A 16,389-nucleotide genomic window follows, 5' to 3' on the forward strand; every position below is an offset into this window, starting at 1 on the left:
AAGAGGGGGAATGAGGAGGTCTGTTGCTATGAAGAGGAGTAATGAGGGAGGTCTGTTGGTATGAAGAGGGGAAATGAGTGAGGTCTGTTGGTATAAAGAGGGGGAATGAGGGAGGTCTTTTGGTATGAAGAGGGGGAGATGCGGGAGGAGGAAGCCGGTAGTGGGCCCGCCCGTCAGCTGCGCCTGTGACTCTGGCTGTGGCAGGAACCTCAGAGGCCACTGTGTGTTGGTGTTAATTTGGGAGGGAGATGCCCCTCACTGACCTCTCCCTTCTTTTCCTTCCCTGTCTACAGATTTGGTTCTACACCAACAGCATCTTTGGGAAAGCAGGGATCTCTCCGGAAAAGATCCCCTACATCACCCTGAGCACCGGTGGCATTGAGACTCTGGCTGCCGTGCTCTCTGTAAGTACATGGACGGTTACCCCCGAGAACTCACAGGGAGTCAACGGGGCCATGGGGAACTCAGGTCCCATAGTGGAGGGCACCCTGGTCCCTCTGAGAGCTCTGAGTTTGAGGAGTTGATTGTGCCACCCATCACTGACATCTCACCGTCTAGACCAGCGGTTCTCAACCTGTGGGCCGCGACCCCTTTGGCGATGGAACGACCCTTTCACAGGGGACGCCTAAGACAATCCTGCATATCAGATATTTACATGATGATTCATAACAGTAGCAACATGACAGTGATGAAGTAGCAACGAAAATAATTTTATGGTTGGGTCACAACATGAGGAACTGTATTTAAAGGGCCAGAAGGTGAGAACCATTGATCTCTAGACTCTAGATTCTAGAGCAGCGGTTCTCAACCTGTGGGTCGCGACCACTTTGGCAGTCAAACGACCTTTTCACAGGGGTCGCCTAAGACCATCGGAAAACACATACATAATTACATATTGTTTTGTGATTAATAGCTATGCTTTAATTATGTTCAATTCGTAACAATGAAAATCCATCCTGCATATCAGATATTTACATTACGATTCATAAGAGTGGCAACATGACAGTTATGAAGTAGCAACAAAAATAATTTTATGGTTGGGTTACAACATGAGGAACTGTATTTAAAGGGCCAGAAGGTGGAGAACAGCTGCTCTAGAGAATGTCCTCGTCGGTATTTTGGGTCACCATTTTCCTCCTTTAAAAAAATGGCTCCCTCCTTTGAACTCTTGCCTGGTCACCAATGACAGCTGCTGCCTCCCTCTGAGGAGGGACGTCTCCCTGGGAGTCCCGGCCAGAGGCCCTGGGAGCCTCAGGTCTGTGTTCATGACCTTAAAAGTGTTTCAGACCACGAACTGTCATCTTCCCGGCCCAGGTATGTAGGTGTTTGCAAGGCAAAGAGGAGGAGAAAGACATTCCCTTAGGATCGTGCAACACAGAGGGGCTTTAACGATGAGCCACAGTCTAAAACCGGAGAAAGCGCTCGCCACTCTTCCCCAGCCTCCGGGCTGCGAAACAGGCGTGTGGGGCGGGGCGGGGCGGTGGGGCCTGGAGCGTCCCATGTCTTCTTGGCCGTGTGATGCTGTATGAGGCACTCACTGCCTGGGCGGCAGCTTCCCCTTTGATGAGCTACTCCTGTCTCCTCTGCCTTGTGGGGGTGCCCTCTGGGCTCCCGGTCCACCATGGAGTTCCTTTCCAGAGGAAAGGGAAGAGGGGTAGAGCGACCTAGTTCTCTCTTCCACTCGCTCTCTGATGTGTGAGGCAAGGCCGAGGCTGTGCAAACCAGCAGAGACTCATTTTCACGAACACCTTACTTTTGCTCCTTCATCTTAACGGGGCGTTTTCACCAGCGGCTTTTGAAAACAGATTCCGTGGAAGTGTTGAGACTGGTGTTCTGTCTCCCTCTCCTTTTTATGAGAGGGAAAATACTCAATATTTCACAAGCGTTTTATAAAATTCTTGTCTCGTGTTACAGACCAGACCCCTCCCCCCGGCCTGTTCTTGTTCATTTTTACATGGATCAGCAGAAAAGCGCCATCGGAAAAGGAAATGATGGGGACATTATAGGGTTTGTTTGGGGGTTTGTCGGGGATTTTGTTGTAACAAGAAATCAACATGAGCTCATTAGGGAAGATTCGTAAAATTCGGAAAAAAATAGAAAGAAACAAAGAAGAAACCACCTGCGACCGTGACACCCAAGGCAATTGGTTGGGCACCACCACCCCCCCGCCCCCGCCCTTGTCTATTCAGAGATGCATGTCTTATTCCCCCGCCACAGCGACCCGACTGTGCTCTCGCCTTAGTCCTGCGTTTGTTCCACAGACGGATGTCAGAACGATTCCCCACTTTATTGCTTCTTGTTTAGCACGTTTTATGAGAGTGTAACACACACACAGGAAGGGAAGCCGACCATCGCCTCTGAACTCCTGTGAAAGCTCCATCCTTCTTCACAACTCGGCAATCGGCAATTTCCTTATTAACCGTTGTCTGTGCTCAGAGCCTGGGTGGCAGAGCCACCTGCCTGGCTTCTGACCCCAGCTCCGACCCTTTTGAGCTGCCTGACCCCGGGCACGTCATTCCACAGCTCGATGGCTCCATTTCCCCATTTCTAGAATGAGGACATGGCTCCTGCCTCCTGGGGGTGGGTGAGGATTAAATGAGTGAATACAGAGGAAGCGATGCAAGCCGGGCAGGTGATGGGCACCCAGTCAGCGGTGGCGACGCCTGCTCTCAGCAGGTAAGTTCCCACAGCTTGCCTTTCCAACGAGGCTGTGATGAGCACCCTGGCAGAGAGCAGGCTTTTGTGGGGGCTCTCAGGGTCTTGATAGTTGAGGAACCCTAGTCTCAAAGAAATGACTTACCCAGGGTCACGCAGCCAGTAGGTCAGACCCAGAGGGAGCGGGGAGCTAACATCTGGGGCCCCTGCTGCTCCCCAGGCCCCAGGGGCTCTCCCTGGGGTCGAATGAAGGCTCACATCACTCCTGAAAGTCCAGTTTTCACCCCCGTTCACAAGAGGAGCAAACACAAAAGGGGGGAGGCGGTGATGCTTCCCACCTCTGTCTCCCCGACTCCTCCTTCCGCTCCCCACTCTCTGGCTGGCAGATCGTCCTCTTTAAAAGCTGACGGCATTTGACAAAGTATTTCTTGGAAGTGTGAGTCCCAGGAAGAGGTCCCTGGCTTCGCATTCCTGGGAAAGGAGGAGGGAAACTGAAACTGGCACCGGGCCTCACAGCCTCGGGAGGGCCTGCCTGCTGCTGCCCTGCCATCTGGACTGTGTGCTCTGGAGCTTTGGGCGCCCCCATGTGGCGCAGACCTGGGAGGGACAGCTTCCATGCCCTGGTGGTATGCGTGTTTATTCACGCACTCATCCGCCCACAGGCAGCTATGGTGCACCCACACCCTGCTCATGCCAGGGCGTCACCAGTGACATTGTCATGATCTAGAAAGAGACAGACCCAGAAACAGATATGCACCATGTGCCACACTGGGATGAACCCTCCTGTGAGGGATCCCAGGAGGGCTTCCTGGAGGAGGGACCCAGCAGCCCAGAGCTGAGGGAGCAGGAGGGAGCCTGGTGAAGGGAAGTGAGTGCATTGTGCAGCCTGTCCCTGGCCCTGTGTGCATGTCCCCAGTCATCTGCCCTCTCCCCACTTTATCTTCTAAAAGAGCTGGAGATGCAGAATAGTCTATTGCAGCGGTTCTCAACCTGTGGGTCACAACCCCTTTGGCGGTCGAACGACCCTTTCACAGGGGTCGCCTAAGACCATCCTGCATATCAGATATTTACATTACAATTCATAACAGTAGCAACATTACAGTTATGAAGTAGCAACGAAAATAATTTTATGGTTGGGTCACAACGTGAGGAACTGTATTTAAAGGGCCGGAAGGATGAGAACCACTGGTCTACTGGAAATATTCCTTAAAATGGTAGCATTTGCCCGAATCCCTGGGAAATCATGAGATTAAGGTCAGCCTGGCCTGGGGACCTGAGGAGGAAGAGTGTGCTGGGGAGGAAGCGCTTGGGCGTTAGGGCCTGGCAGCTCTGAATTCACATGCGACTCATCCTCCTTCCAGCTGAGGGGCCTCGGGAACATTGCCCGACGTCTCAGGATGGTTTTGCTCATCTTTTCAATGGATGTGACCGTGCCCATGTGTGGTGGGCAGACTTCCAAGCCCCCAAATGTCCCAACTCCTGGAAGCTGTGCCTATGTCCCAGATGTGGAAAGAGCGGCTTTGCCGCTGTGACTAAGCTCAGCCTCCGGGTGGGAGGTTCCCTGGATCCCCAGGGGCCCAGTGAATCGTGAGGAGGAGAATGAGGCTCAGGAAAAGCACGGTGATGAAGCAGAGGCTGCCTCGGGGAGGTTGCTGGCTTTGAAGGTGGACGGAGGGGCGGGAGCCCAGGCAGGCAGGAGGTCTGGAGAAGCTGCGGGAAGCCAGGAACGGACCCTCCCCTGGAGCTCCCGGAAGGAACACAGCCCTCCGGCAGCCCGAGCTTTGTCCCTGCAGCCTGTGCAGACCTCTGACCTCAGACCTGAAGGAGAATAACTGTGCTTCCTGAGGCCACTCTGCCGCCACCCGTTCCAGCGGCCGCAGGACCGACTCCACCACCAGACAGAATTGCCATGGAAACGAGCTCCAGGTGCTCGAAGGCCCAGTGCACCTGGCAGTCAGGCGTCAGTGGGTCCCTGGCCCCTTCCAGCACGTTATGGCCTTGTTTCCAAACGTAAAGATGCGCTTTCACCCCGCTGTGAGGTCGCGGCTTCTCAAACAGGACTTGCCCATTTTCTGTTCTTCCTTCTCCCTGAGAGTTGGACAGCCCGTGACAATGGCTCTGGGGCCTCTGACAGGTGAGACAGACATTTTGTTCCTTTGACTTGCCGCTGGTTTTGGCTCCCGGCCCTGCTCATCGGCGTGGGCAGCTGGGAAGGGCTGCCACTTTGCAGGAACAGCTGGGTTCCACGTCGATTGTCTTGGTGCCGCATTAACTTTCCGATGAGGGAGCTCCCACAGGCGTCACCTGGCCCCGGGAGCCCGAATCCCAGCCACGTGGGTGGCGGCCCGCGAGCACAAGGCTTGCTCCCTCGGAGCGGAGACCCCGAGCTTCCTCCTGCCAGGGAAACAGCATTGCGTCACTCTCGCCATTCACTCATCGCAGGAAGTGTGTGTCGCTGTCAGGAATGGACTACGCCATGGAGTTGGGGCAAAGAAAGAGAGACGTCCTGTTGGCTCCCACTGTCTACAGACCCCTCTGCTTCCCAACCAATCCTGCGGTTTCAGAGTCAAAGCCTTAGAGTTCGCTGTGGCACCTTGAGCCTCCGGCCCCTACGTGTGTTACAGGAGAGAGTGGAAGAGCCGGCCGAGCAGAAGGTGGGGTGGCTGGGCTGTGTCCCCGGCCTGCCCTGGCTGGCTCCTGTGAAGGCAGCAGGCTGTGTCCCCTTTGTGCCAGCTGCTCCCACCACTGTCCCTCTGCCCACCAGGCTCTCGGCTCCATGTACCAATGGCTGACTCCTCTGTCACCTGTCCACACAGTGTCTCTTTCTAAACTTCACTCAAGAGCTTTTTCTTATTTTGCTTTTTAATCCTCATCTGAGGATATTTTTCCATTGGTTTTTAGAGAGAGTGGAAGAGAGGAGAAAAGACAGAAACATCGATGTGAGAGAAACACATCAACTGGTTGCCTCCTGCATGCGCCCTGACCAGGGCCCGGGCCGGGGAGGAACCTGCAACCGAGACACGTGCCCTTGACCGGAATCAAACAAGGGGCCCTTTGGTCAGCAGGCCGACACTCGATCCACTGAGCCACACTGGCTAGGACCGTGGTCGGCAAACTGCGGCTCGCGAGCCACATGCGGCTCTTTGGCCCCTTGAGTGTGGCTCTTCCACAAAATACCACGTGAGGGCGCGCACATACAGTGCGATTGAAACTTCGTGGCCCATGCGCAGAAGTGCCGGGAGCCGGTCCATGCTTGCTGTTTCAAGGAACCTGGCATATATGGCATACTGTTCTTAATATGTTTGCTCACCTTCTTGGCACTATGTGTTTTAACCAAGGTCTCTGAGAAAGGTTGAATCCCCAGGTAGGGATTTTCCCCTGAAGTTAGGGAGGGAATAAAACCCCTCAACTAAGTGCCAGGCGGGTAATTAATCCCTTTAACTACAAACAATCATGCTTAAACTACATAATCTTTTCTCCCTGGAATGGAGATAAGAAACGCCCTAACCTTTGTAATAGAGATTGATAGGATTGAATCAACTGGTATAAATACAGTTGTAACAAGACAGAAACACTCAGAACTCAGGAGACAGAATTCAGAAGACAGAACCTACACGGAGCCTAGAGACAGAAGAACTTCGCTGGCGAGAGCATGCCAGAGGATCCTGGACCGGGACTGGCCTCGGAGCCTAGAGACAGAGCCTAGCGGGAGAACATGGCAAGGGATCCTGGACTGAACCTGACTGTGGAGATTGGCAGAAGAGCCTGACTAGAACCTGGTGACTGAACCTGACTAGAGATCTGAAGCAGAACCTCTCTGGAGATCCAGACCAGAACTTGGCTGGAGATCCTGGCTGGAGATCCTGGCTAGGCTGCTGATCAACTGAACGCTGTCTCCGTGTCCTTCCTTCTTCGCCGACTCCGTCCACACCTTTGGGGACCCCTGGACCTGCTGGGGTTGGACCCCAGCACAGAAGTCGGTTTTCGGCCGGGGTGAGTCTATTTTGAAGAAGCACTGTTGATATTTGGCTCTGTTGACTAATGAGTTTGCGGACCACTGGGCTGGAGCAAGAGCTTTCTTTAAGAGCTGACTTTTCCCCACGTGCCCCAAATTGAGAACCGTGTAACTTTGTGATCATGAACTTCTTAAGAGCTACCTTTCCTCTCAAACAGGCAGCAGGTGGGGGTGTCCCCGTGGGGCTGCAGAGGCCCCAGGGAAGACGATTCCCAGGAGTGAGACCGGGAGGGCCCGGGCTCCGGCAGCCTTGCCTTCCGGCCAGTTGGCCACGCTCCCCGTCTGCGTTTACACTTGGGTTGACATGTCTCCAGGCCATTTTCATTTATTATCTTTAGGGTTCATGAGCCACCCTGGAATGGTAGTCATTTAAACGTAACTTTTCCACTTCTCATACCTTTGGCCCCAAAAGATATACGGTTCTCACACACATTCTTCTTTTACACAGAAATTTCCAAGCCAAGTTTACGTTTCAAGGAATTATTTTTAAGGTTCGGTTTACAGAGCGCTGTCTCGAGTAGATAATTATTTCCGGGGCCCTGTCCCCTGGTCGCAGACTTTAAAACTCTGTTAACTTGAAAATAACCATGGCCTTCCCAGGTCTCGGCTTCTCCTCAGACAGAAGTTCCTGGAAGCAGTCATGAACGCCTGCTTGTTCAAAGCAGCTCGCAGAGGGGACAGGGATAGGGAAGCAGGCATTTCTCCTGCCATCGCCTTGGCTGTCTTTGCTAAGGCAGAGCTGGCCAGCAATCGCCAAGCCATTCCCCTTCTTCCGCCCAGGTGTCCATAGCTCAGGCTTTGGCAGTAACCCACTTTTGCCGGGAGAGTCCCCCAGGCTGGTGTGGCGAGGTTCCTCAGGGACCCCACAGTGTCAAGGTCAAGGTCAAGGTCAGCTGTTTGGAATACTGGGCGCTGGCCCCCACCTGGGGGGTGTCATCTCGCTCCAGTGTTCGGAGTGTCTTCACGGATGCATGCACGTGTGTGTGTGTGTGTGTGTGTGTGTGTGTGTGTGTGTGTGTCGCATAGTAGATTTAAAGAAATGGGGACAGCCACCGTCATACTGTACCTCTGCCATTCCTGGCCTTCGTGCGTTCCTCCAGGCTGGGAGCTGGCCCAGAGCAAACACCCGGTCCCTCGGTGCTTCATTACGAAAGCCGCCTGGAGGGAGGTGTACCTGCCAACCCAGCCTGTCCCTGAAACACGGCTACAATCACATTCTTCAGGGTCATTGGCGTTAGAAGGCGCTCAGTGAAGAGCCCTGCCCTGGCCCCACTGGAAGGCAGGCACAGGGGCTGTGAGTGGGGGTCAGTGACATCCCACGGCCCCAGGGAGCTGGACTGGGGCGCAGCTTCCGGCGCTGCAGTCGCTGGTATCACCCCGAGTGTGGGAAACGGCAGCCCCGTGCCCGCCCCTGGGTCCTCGCCTCTAAAATCGGCACCGTGGGGCCGGAGAGGAGTGGAGAGAGCGTGACTCTGTGGCAGCCTGGCTCCCGGGGGGGGGGGGGGGGGGAGGGCAGGGCTGCGGCAGCCACAGCCTTTCAGCCCCTCGTCCAGACTCCCCAGCAGATAAGCCCACGCCCCCTAATGAGGGAGATGGGAGGAAAGGTGACTGTAGATACGTGGGACTGTCTTCCTTCTCCCTTCTCATCAAGGTCACTGCCTCCCCGGGTGCGGCTGTGGAGAGAGTCACCTGCCTGTCCCAGGTCAAAGCCGTCCTTGAGCCACGACCCCGTGTGGTCCCCAGCCCCGCACCCCCTCCCTTGCTGCTAGTAGTAACCATCCCTCTTTGCCCCTGACCTAGGGCTTGGTCATCGAGCGCCTGGGGCGGAGGCCCCTGCTCATCGGCGGCTTCGGGCTGATGACCCTCTTCTTTGGGATCCTCACGGCCACGCTGACGCTGCAGGTGAGAGCACGTGCCTGTCCCCCCCTCAGGAGCTCGGCGTGGAGCTGGCTCTCGGCTTCGGTGCCCGGGGTCTTGGGCTTGGGCGGGTGGCACTGTCTGCAGACACGGCTCCCCCAGGGGCATCTCAGCCCGGAAGCCGCTGGGGAGGCTTGAGGGATGGGGCCTGAGCCCGGGAGACCAGCGACCTGATGAGCTGTGTGACCTTGGGGGCTTACATCCCCTCTCTAGGGGCTCTGGGACTAGCCCGCCTGGGTGTAAATCCCCGCTGTCCCACTTCCTCGCACAAAACTTTTGGCAACTCAACCTCTCTGCTCCTCGTGTCTGTAAAGTAGGCGCTGGAATGGCTTAGGGGTTATCATTACCCCCATTTTCTGGACGCTGAAACGGGGCCCATAGATATAAAGTGACCTTTACAAGGTCAAAGACATCCTTTAACCATGACCCTCTGCCGGTCCCCAGCCCCCCAGCCCCCTTCCCTTGCTAGTAAGGCCCGAGGTCACACAGATGGATGGAGGAGGGGCTGGGGTGGGAACCCAGGTCCTCGATGCGCCTGCCTCCTCACCTGCCCGCTGCTGCTCCCTCGCAGGACCACGCCCCCTGGATCCCTTACCTGAGCATCGTCTGCATCCTGGCTATCATTGCGTCCTTCTGCAGCGGCCCAGGTAGGGCGCCCCCCTTCTGCACCAGTTGGCCCAGGGCTCGAGGCACCACCACGGAAGTCAGGGGCTCAGGGAGGGGCAGGGCCTGATTGGGGATGGATGGGGAAGAGAGAGTTCCCAGCCATTCAAGTTCAGTGACAGCCTTCATTTCCATCCCACAGATGGTGGGCAATGTGCCGCCCAAAGACACATTAGTTATAACATACAACAACTCGCGGCTGTGAGGGCGTGAGGCAGGCACACGAGTTTGGGATGAATTAATGATACTCAAGGTGCGGTCTGTGGCCACCCACGGACCAGTTACAGTTCCGTGAGGAAGATATGATGATGATGATAACAATGGACATGGCTAAGATTTATTGATCACTGACCACATGCTATACTTAGCTCATGCAAGGCCCGTGGCAGCTCAAGAGAAGGTGAGGATGGAGGGGACTTGCCCGGAGCCGACAGGATGGTGATGCCAGACTCCAGCCCCTAACCACCACCTTGCAGGGCCTGCAAGAGTGGAGTCTGGTGTGTGCACCCAGGACTCATGTCCAGCCCCAGCTCGGGCATTGCCCTCGTGGGAAAGTCCTCGCCTCTCCTTGAGCCTCAGTTTCCCCATCTGTAAAATGGCCCATGTGGATGAGCCTGAGGGCCCTGCCCTGCTGTGGCTCTGTGTCTGTGTCCCCGGTAGACTGAGAAGGGGTTCAGGGTGGTGTGGCCCCTGCACTGCTCTCTGGGGGTGTCCCTGGTGTCTGTGGGCAGGCTCTGGGGGACTCTCCTGGAGGCTGCTGTAGCTTCCTCACTCCGATCTCTGTCCCTGCCTTCAAATTGCCGCTCCTCCACATGCCCGTCCCAAAGTCCCTCTGCCTCTTTTTTCTTCTTTTTTTATTTCAGAGAGGAAGGAAGAGGGAGAGAGAGAGAGAGAGAGAGAAACATCAGTGATAAGAGAGAATCACTGATCGGCTGCCTCCTGCATGCCCCACACTACGGGCTGAGCCCACAACCCGGGCATGTGCCCTGAACGGGAATTGAACCGTGACCTCCTGGTTCATAGGTCGATGCCCAACCACTGAGTCACACGGCCGGGCCTAGTTGCCTCTTCCTAAGGACCCGTCAGACTGGATCAGGGCCATCGTATGACCTCCTTTTACCTTAATCACCTCTTTAAAGACCCATCTCCACACACAGTTACATTCTGGAGGGCTGAGGGCGGGACTTCAACATGTGGATTTGGTAGTGGGGGCGGGGGGGGGGGGGGGCGGGCCGTCACGGTGATCACAAGTGAAGGCCCTGGACCGAGAAGCCTCCGCTCTCGCAGGGACAGGACGGAAAAGCCCCTGTAAGTAAGCTCCTACTCTGTGCCCAGCTGTGACCCAGGTATTGGGAGAAGCTGCTAGAACAGCCCCCACGGAGCTTACACCCCCAGACAGGGAGCCAGGCACGGCCAAGAAATATATAAATATAAAGCCAGGGCAACGGCAGTCCCATGGGGAGGAGGGGACCGACATAAGGGGATGAAGAGGGGCAGGATGAACAGTAGGGGGCGCATTTTCACCGAGGCTGTAGGGAAAGGCCTCCCAGCACCTGTGATGCCTGAGCAAACTCCTACCAAAGTCAGGACCTGAGTCTTGGCTCTGCCCCTCAGAGCTGGGTAACCTTGGGTAAGTGAGGGCACTTCTCTGGGCTGCAGTCTCCCCCCCACCCCCTCCCCCCCCACCCCAGGTACATGGTAGCCAATAGTCCCAGAGATGAAATGAAAAGCATTCCTACGCACATATTCCGTAAATGTCAGTTGCCGCATCATCAAATTGGCACACATAGTCCTCCACCCCGGCGGGCCCAGCTGGCTTCAGAGGCCATTCGGAGAGTGTGGGGAGTGTGTGTGTGTGTGTGTGTGTGTGTGTGTGTGTGTGTGTGTGGCAGGCACGGGGGGAGGGGATACCTCTTGTTCAGATGAGCCAGGTCAGAGATGGTGTTCATGCCTTTCGGAGCTCTGGGCTGTAACCCAGCACCCACTCCGAGGCCGCTGCTCACACAGGCAGAGGGGCTCTCCCACCGCCTGCCCTGCCACAGGAGATGGAGGCTGGCGGCATGGCCTCCTCCTCCGGGTGACTAATTCCGCGCCCCGGCTCTCCCTGCAGGCGGCATCCCCTTTGTCCTGACCGGCGAGTTCTTCCAGCAGTCCCAGCGGCCGGCGGCCTTCGTCGTGGCAGGCACCGTCAACTGGCTCTCCAACTTCGCCGTGGGCCTCCTCTTCCCCTTCATCCAGGTCTGGCTGGCAGGGGCCTCTTGCCCAGGGGTACCCTCTGATTTGGCAGCCCTCAGAGTGAGGGCCGATCCACAGAGCAGAGGCTACCCACTGGAGACTCGCTCTGTTGGCATAAGGAAGGGAGAAGTGTGCCTCAGCCCAAACCTTTAACCCTTCTCCCTCCTGCACCTTCCAGGAGCGACCCCTAAATGCTAAGGGCTGCTTCAGAGGGAGTGAGCCTCCTGTCGTGGAGGGTATGCAAGCAAACCTGGGTAGAATCTCAAACCTGCAACCTGCCCATCATTTTTGCTGTGTCTGTCACTGTGTGATCCCTATACAATCATGCAGCGAGTAACAGCATGTTGCAGGGGGGATCACCTTCATTCCCACAGGCTCACTTTCAGCAGGGCAGGCGCCCACTAGGCTGGAGCTCCAGGAGCCACACAAGAAACATGAACGGGTGGGGGGGGGGTCGGAAGAGGCGGGGAGGAATTCCAGCCAGAGCCCCCCTGCGGGGACCCCCTGGGTCAGTGTAGCGCGTCCATGAAAAGCTGCTGGGCTCTGAGGAACAGGGGCTGTGACAAGGAGGCACTGAAGATGTGCGGGTCTCAGTGTAGGACAGGGAACCCCAATAAAATGCGTGGGTCCCCTTCCTGCTTCTCCCAGGTGGTCACCAAGCCCTCCCGGGGAATCCTCTGGAAACAGGTCTCGGGGCGCCTAGAGGAGAGGCACGTCCGGGGGGCCCAGCCTCCAACAGCTGGAACCCTGAGAGCCTTTTACTTGACAAACATTTATTGAGCAGCTACATGCGCCAGGCTCCGCGGGCACAGGAGCTGCCGAGGTGACGGGTGCAGCTGGTCTAGTGCAGCCGGAGGGGCCGTTCTCGTCCGAGCATCCGCCGCCATAACCAGGATACGTGAGCTAGAGGGACCGCACTCCGCATTTCTCTCTTCTTTGTGCAAGGCTGCCTCAGAGTAACCGCCAGTGAGCTGTATCGTTTGCATATTAGAAAAAGTGATGTTTCTTGTGAATTGAGGAATTTCACTTCCTTTTGACATCACACTTTTCTCACGTGTGTATTGGAGGGAAGGAAGAATGTGGTTCATGGAAAATATGAACTTAAGATGACGTTAGCTAGCCCAGCCAGTGTGGCTCAGTGGTTCAGCCATTGACCTATGAACAGGAGGTCAAGTTCGATTCCAGTTTTTAAAACATACTTTTTAAAAAGGATAACCTTAGCTAGCAATTGGCTTTCACAATGATTAAGTTTTATATGCCCACTTTTCTTTTTTTTTCTTTTTTTTTTTAAACTCATTCTTTTTTTTCTTTTTTTTTTTTAATATATTTTATTGATTTTTTTACAGAGAGGAAGGGAGAGAGATAGAGAGTCAGAAACATCGATGAGAGAGAAACATCGATCAGCCGCCTCCTGCACATCCCCCAATGGGGATGTGCCCGCAGCCCAGGTACATGCCCTTGACCGGAATCGAACCTGGGACCTTTCAGTCCGCAGGCCGACGCTCTATCCACTGAGCCAAACCGGTTTCGGCAATGCCCACTTTTCTTTTTAATTTTTTATTGATTTCAGCAAGGAAGGGTGAGGTAGAGAGAGATAGAAACATCAATGATGAGAGAGAATCACTGATCGGCACGCCCCACACTGGGGATGGAGCCCACAACCCGGGCCTGTGCTCTGACCGGGAATCAAAATGAGACCTCCTGTTCACAGGTCAGCACTCAACCACTGAGCCACACCGGTCGGGCTATATGCCCACTTTTCTTTAAAAAAAAAAAAAAGTAATAAATAAAGACTGCCACTTCCTCATCTTTCCTGGGGTTTGAAGCTGATTGATTCATGCCTCACGGGAGACGTCTCCTGTGCACGATTATGAGGCACATTTGCGTGCGAAGCTGCACCTGGGAATGTTGGCTGATGAGTGGGGACCATCAAGAACAGTCCAGCCCTCACTGGTTTGGCTCAGTGAATAAAGCATCAGCCTGCGGACTGAATTGTCCAGGGTTCGACTCTGGTCAAGGGCACATACATGCCCAGGTTGCAGGCTTGATCCCCAGTGTGGGGCATGCAGGAGGCAACCGATCAACGATTCTCTGTCATTGATATTTCTATCTCTCGCTCCCTTCCTCTCTGAAATATATATTTTTTTTAATTTTTTTTTTTTTTAACAAAGAACATTCTTCTCAGAGTGGCTTCGTGGCCAGTGGGGTGCTTGTCTGGTTGACGCTTTTGTCTCCACCTTTCCACAGAAAAGCCTGGGCACCTACTGCTTCCTGGTCTTTGCCGCCATCTGCTCCGCGGGTGCTCTCTACTTGTATTTCGTCCTCCCTGAGACCAAAAACCGAACCCACGCCGAAATCAGCCAGGCATTTGCCAAAAGGAACAAGGCCTTCCCACCAGCGGAGAAGACAGACTCAGCCGTCACTAACGACAAGGCCACGAACAGGCCGAAACCAGAGGCCTCTTCCACGCTGGACAATTACATCAAAAGTGGGATTATCTAAACCACGGGGGCGGGGGGACATTTTTTTCTACCAAGAGCCATTGGATATTTGTGACATCATCCTCAGGCCATACAAAATCATCCACTCAAAAATCAGCCTGTTCTATTGGGCCGAACCTTTCATTAACTCACCCTAAGGCCTTGGCAGGGCCCGACCACATGGTTCCTAGGGTTTTAACAGCCTCCGGGCCGGACGGTCCCTGCCCCGGTCACCACGGGTGGTCTCACCATTTCAGAAAACCGAAGATCCCCCACACGTTGAACATTAGTAAGTATTTAAAAATGAGACTTTGCTCACTTAATACTGCAACCATTTGGGTGTCATGCATGGCCGAGCCCCCCAAACTCTTCTGGAAGCTGGAATCAACCACCCCGTGTGTTAGCAGACCCAACATTCTCCTAGACGGGTCTACGCCTGCCTTCTTCATGTCTGAGCCCATGGTTCCGAGGTGAAATCGGGGAGGGAGCCCCCCAATGGTGTCTGGAAGGAACGCAGTCCCTGCTCTATCTGCCGTAGCCCTGAGCTGCCCCCAGTCACATCCTGAGTCCCCAGTGCACCTGGGCTTGGGTCCTGGGCGCAGATGTCCAGAACTTGGGTGAAGGACTCTTCAGACCGCCTGGCAAATGCCTGGCTCCCATCTCTGGCTCTGTCCTGTGGATCTCTGGCTCAGGGGAGCCCGGTGCCAACCCCCCCTCTGCTCTGCCTTTCCTGGCTCTGTCCTACGGGGCTCAAGGCCTCCAGCCCTGAAGCACCATCACCTCCACAGACCAGACAGGTCCCAGAGGACAGAGAGAGGACCCAGATGTGGGAGACCCAGAGAGGCCGACGCAAGAAGTAGCGTTACAGGAGGTGGGGCAGGCCCTGCAAATTGAACACTTTTCCGTCGGAGCCGTCAAACAAGGTTAAGGATGACTCTGAGGCTGACACAGGCGTGGAGGGAAGGACGGGTGATTGCCTGGTGCTGTCTGCCCCAAGGGTGCTTCGTGGTTGCCGATCCCGGAAGAGATTTCGCTGAAAGACAGCGTGTCAGTCAGGGCTCCCCAGAGGCACAGAAGTATACACACAGGCGCACCCCGGAGAGTCTGCAGGCTCCGTTCCAGGCCACCACAGGAAAGCAAGTCTCACAATGAATGAGTCACACAAATATGTGGTTTCCTGGTGCATCTAAACGTTGTTTTTACACTCTGTTGTAGTCTATCTTGTGTGCAATGGCATTATGTCTGAAGTATGTACATACTTTAATTAAAAGCTATTTATTGGGAGAGAAAAAAAAACGCTAACCGTTTTCTGAGCCCTTCAGCAAGTCGCAGTCTTGTTGTTGTTGTTGTTGTTGGTGGTGGTGGTGGTGGTTATGACAGATGCCAGTCAGTCTTTTTGCTGGTGGAGGGTCTTGCCTCAGGGCTGAGGGCGGTGGTTGATGGGGGGGGGGGGGTGGCTGAAGGCTGGGGAGGCAAGAAGGTTGGGGAGGCCATTTCTTCCGACAGCGGTGAAGCTTGCCACACTGATGGACTCTTCCTGTCACGCACGATTTCTCTGAAGCGTGCGATGCCGTGTGGTAGCGTCTTATCCACAGTAGAACCTCTTTCAAAATGGGATTCAGTCCCCCCACAACCCTGCCACTGTTTTATCAACCAAGTTTGTTAAATGTTATAAATCTCTAGCTGTCATTTCAATGATCTTCACGGCATCTCCACCAGGAGAAATGGTGCCGATAGACAAGCTGATGGGAGGTTGCCCACAAACCTTTTGTTTGCAAAAACAAAACAAACAAAACCCACAATCTTTCTGAAGCACAATAAAACCAGGTAGCCTGTGTCTGACTCAAACACTGCCCAGCCCAGACCAGCCATGGCTCATCTTGGCTGCTTCTCCACATGACGTCTCGAAGAGCTTTTCTCTTCCTCTTTTCCTCGGAATCCCAAGAATGCTGACTTTTAAAAACAAACAAACATTTTTACTGATTTTAGAGAGAGGAAGGGAGAGGGAGAGAGTGATAGAATCAATAATGAGAGAGAATCATGGATCAGCTGCCTCCTTCACGCTCCCTACTGGGGATCGAGCCCGCAACCAGGTCCTGTGCCCTTGACTGGAATCGAACCCAGGACTCTTCAGCCTGCAGGTCAACACTCTATCCACTGAGCGTAACCAGCTAGGGTGAATGCTGACTTTTTGATGCCACACATGTAAGACCTTTTAGCCCAGGGGTGGGCAAACTTTTTGACTCGAGGGCCACAATGGGTTCTTAAACTGGACCGGAGGGCCAGAACAAAAGTATGGATGGAGTGTTTGTGTGAACTAATATAAATTCAAAGTAAACATCATTACATAAAAGGGTACGGTCTTTTTTTTTTTTTTTAGTTTTATTCGTTTCAAACGGGCTGGATCCGGCCCGCGGGCCGTAG

At 54.6% G+C, this 16,389-nt stretch overlaps 1 protein-coding gene across 4 annotated transcripts in view; it reads left to right on the top strand.

Annotated features, from left to right (window-relative positions):
* SLC2A9 (solute carrier family 2 member 9) overlaps positions 1-15,759 on the top strand; it is a 63,344-nt gene extending 47,585 nt beyond the window's left edge. For all 4 annotated transcript variants that reach the window (XM_059675758.1, XM_059675760.1, XM_059675759.1 and 1 more), the window contains 5 exons: positions 294-404; positions 8,471-8,572; positions 9,159-9,234; positions 11,361-11,488; positions 13,733-15,759. In XM_059675758.1, the coding sequence (XP_059531741.1) occupies positions 294-404; positions 8,471-8,572; positions 9,159-9,234; positions 11,361-11,488; positions 13,733-13,987 (672 nt within the window). In that variant the 3' untranslated portion in view covers positions 13,988-15,759. The remainder of the gene's footprint in view (positions 1-293; positions 405-8,470; positions 8,573-9,158; positions 9,235-11,360; positions 11,489-13,732) is intronic.
* The last annotated feature ends 630 nt before the right edge of the window (positions 15,760-16,389 follow it).

The sequence above is a fragment of the Myotis daubentonii genome, chromosome 1 (genome assembly GCF_963259705.1).
Source record: "Myotis daubentonii chromosome 1, mMyoDau2.1, whole genome shotgun sequence".
In the NCBI taxonomy this organism is placed as follows: domain Eukaryota; kingdom Metazoa; phylum Chordata; class Mammalia; order Chiroptera; family Vespertilionidae; genus Myotis; species Myotis daubentonii.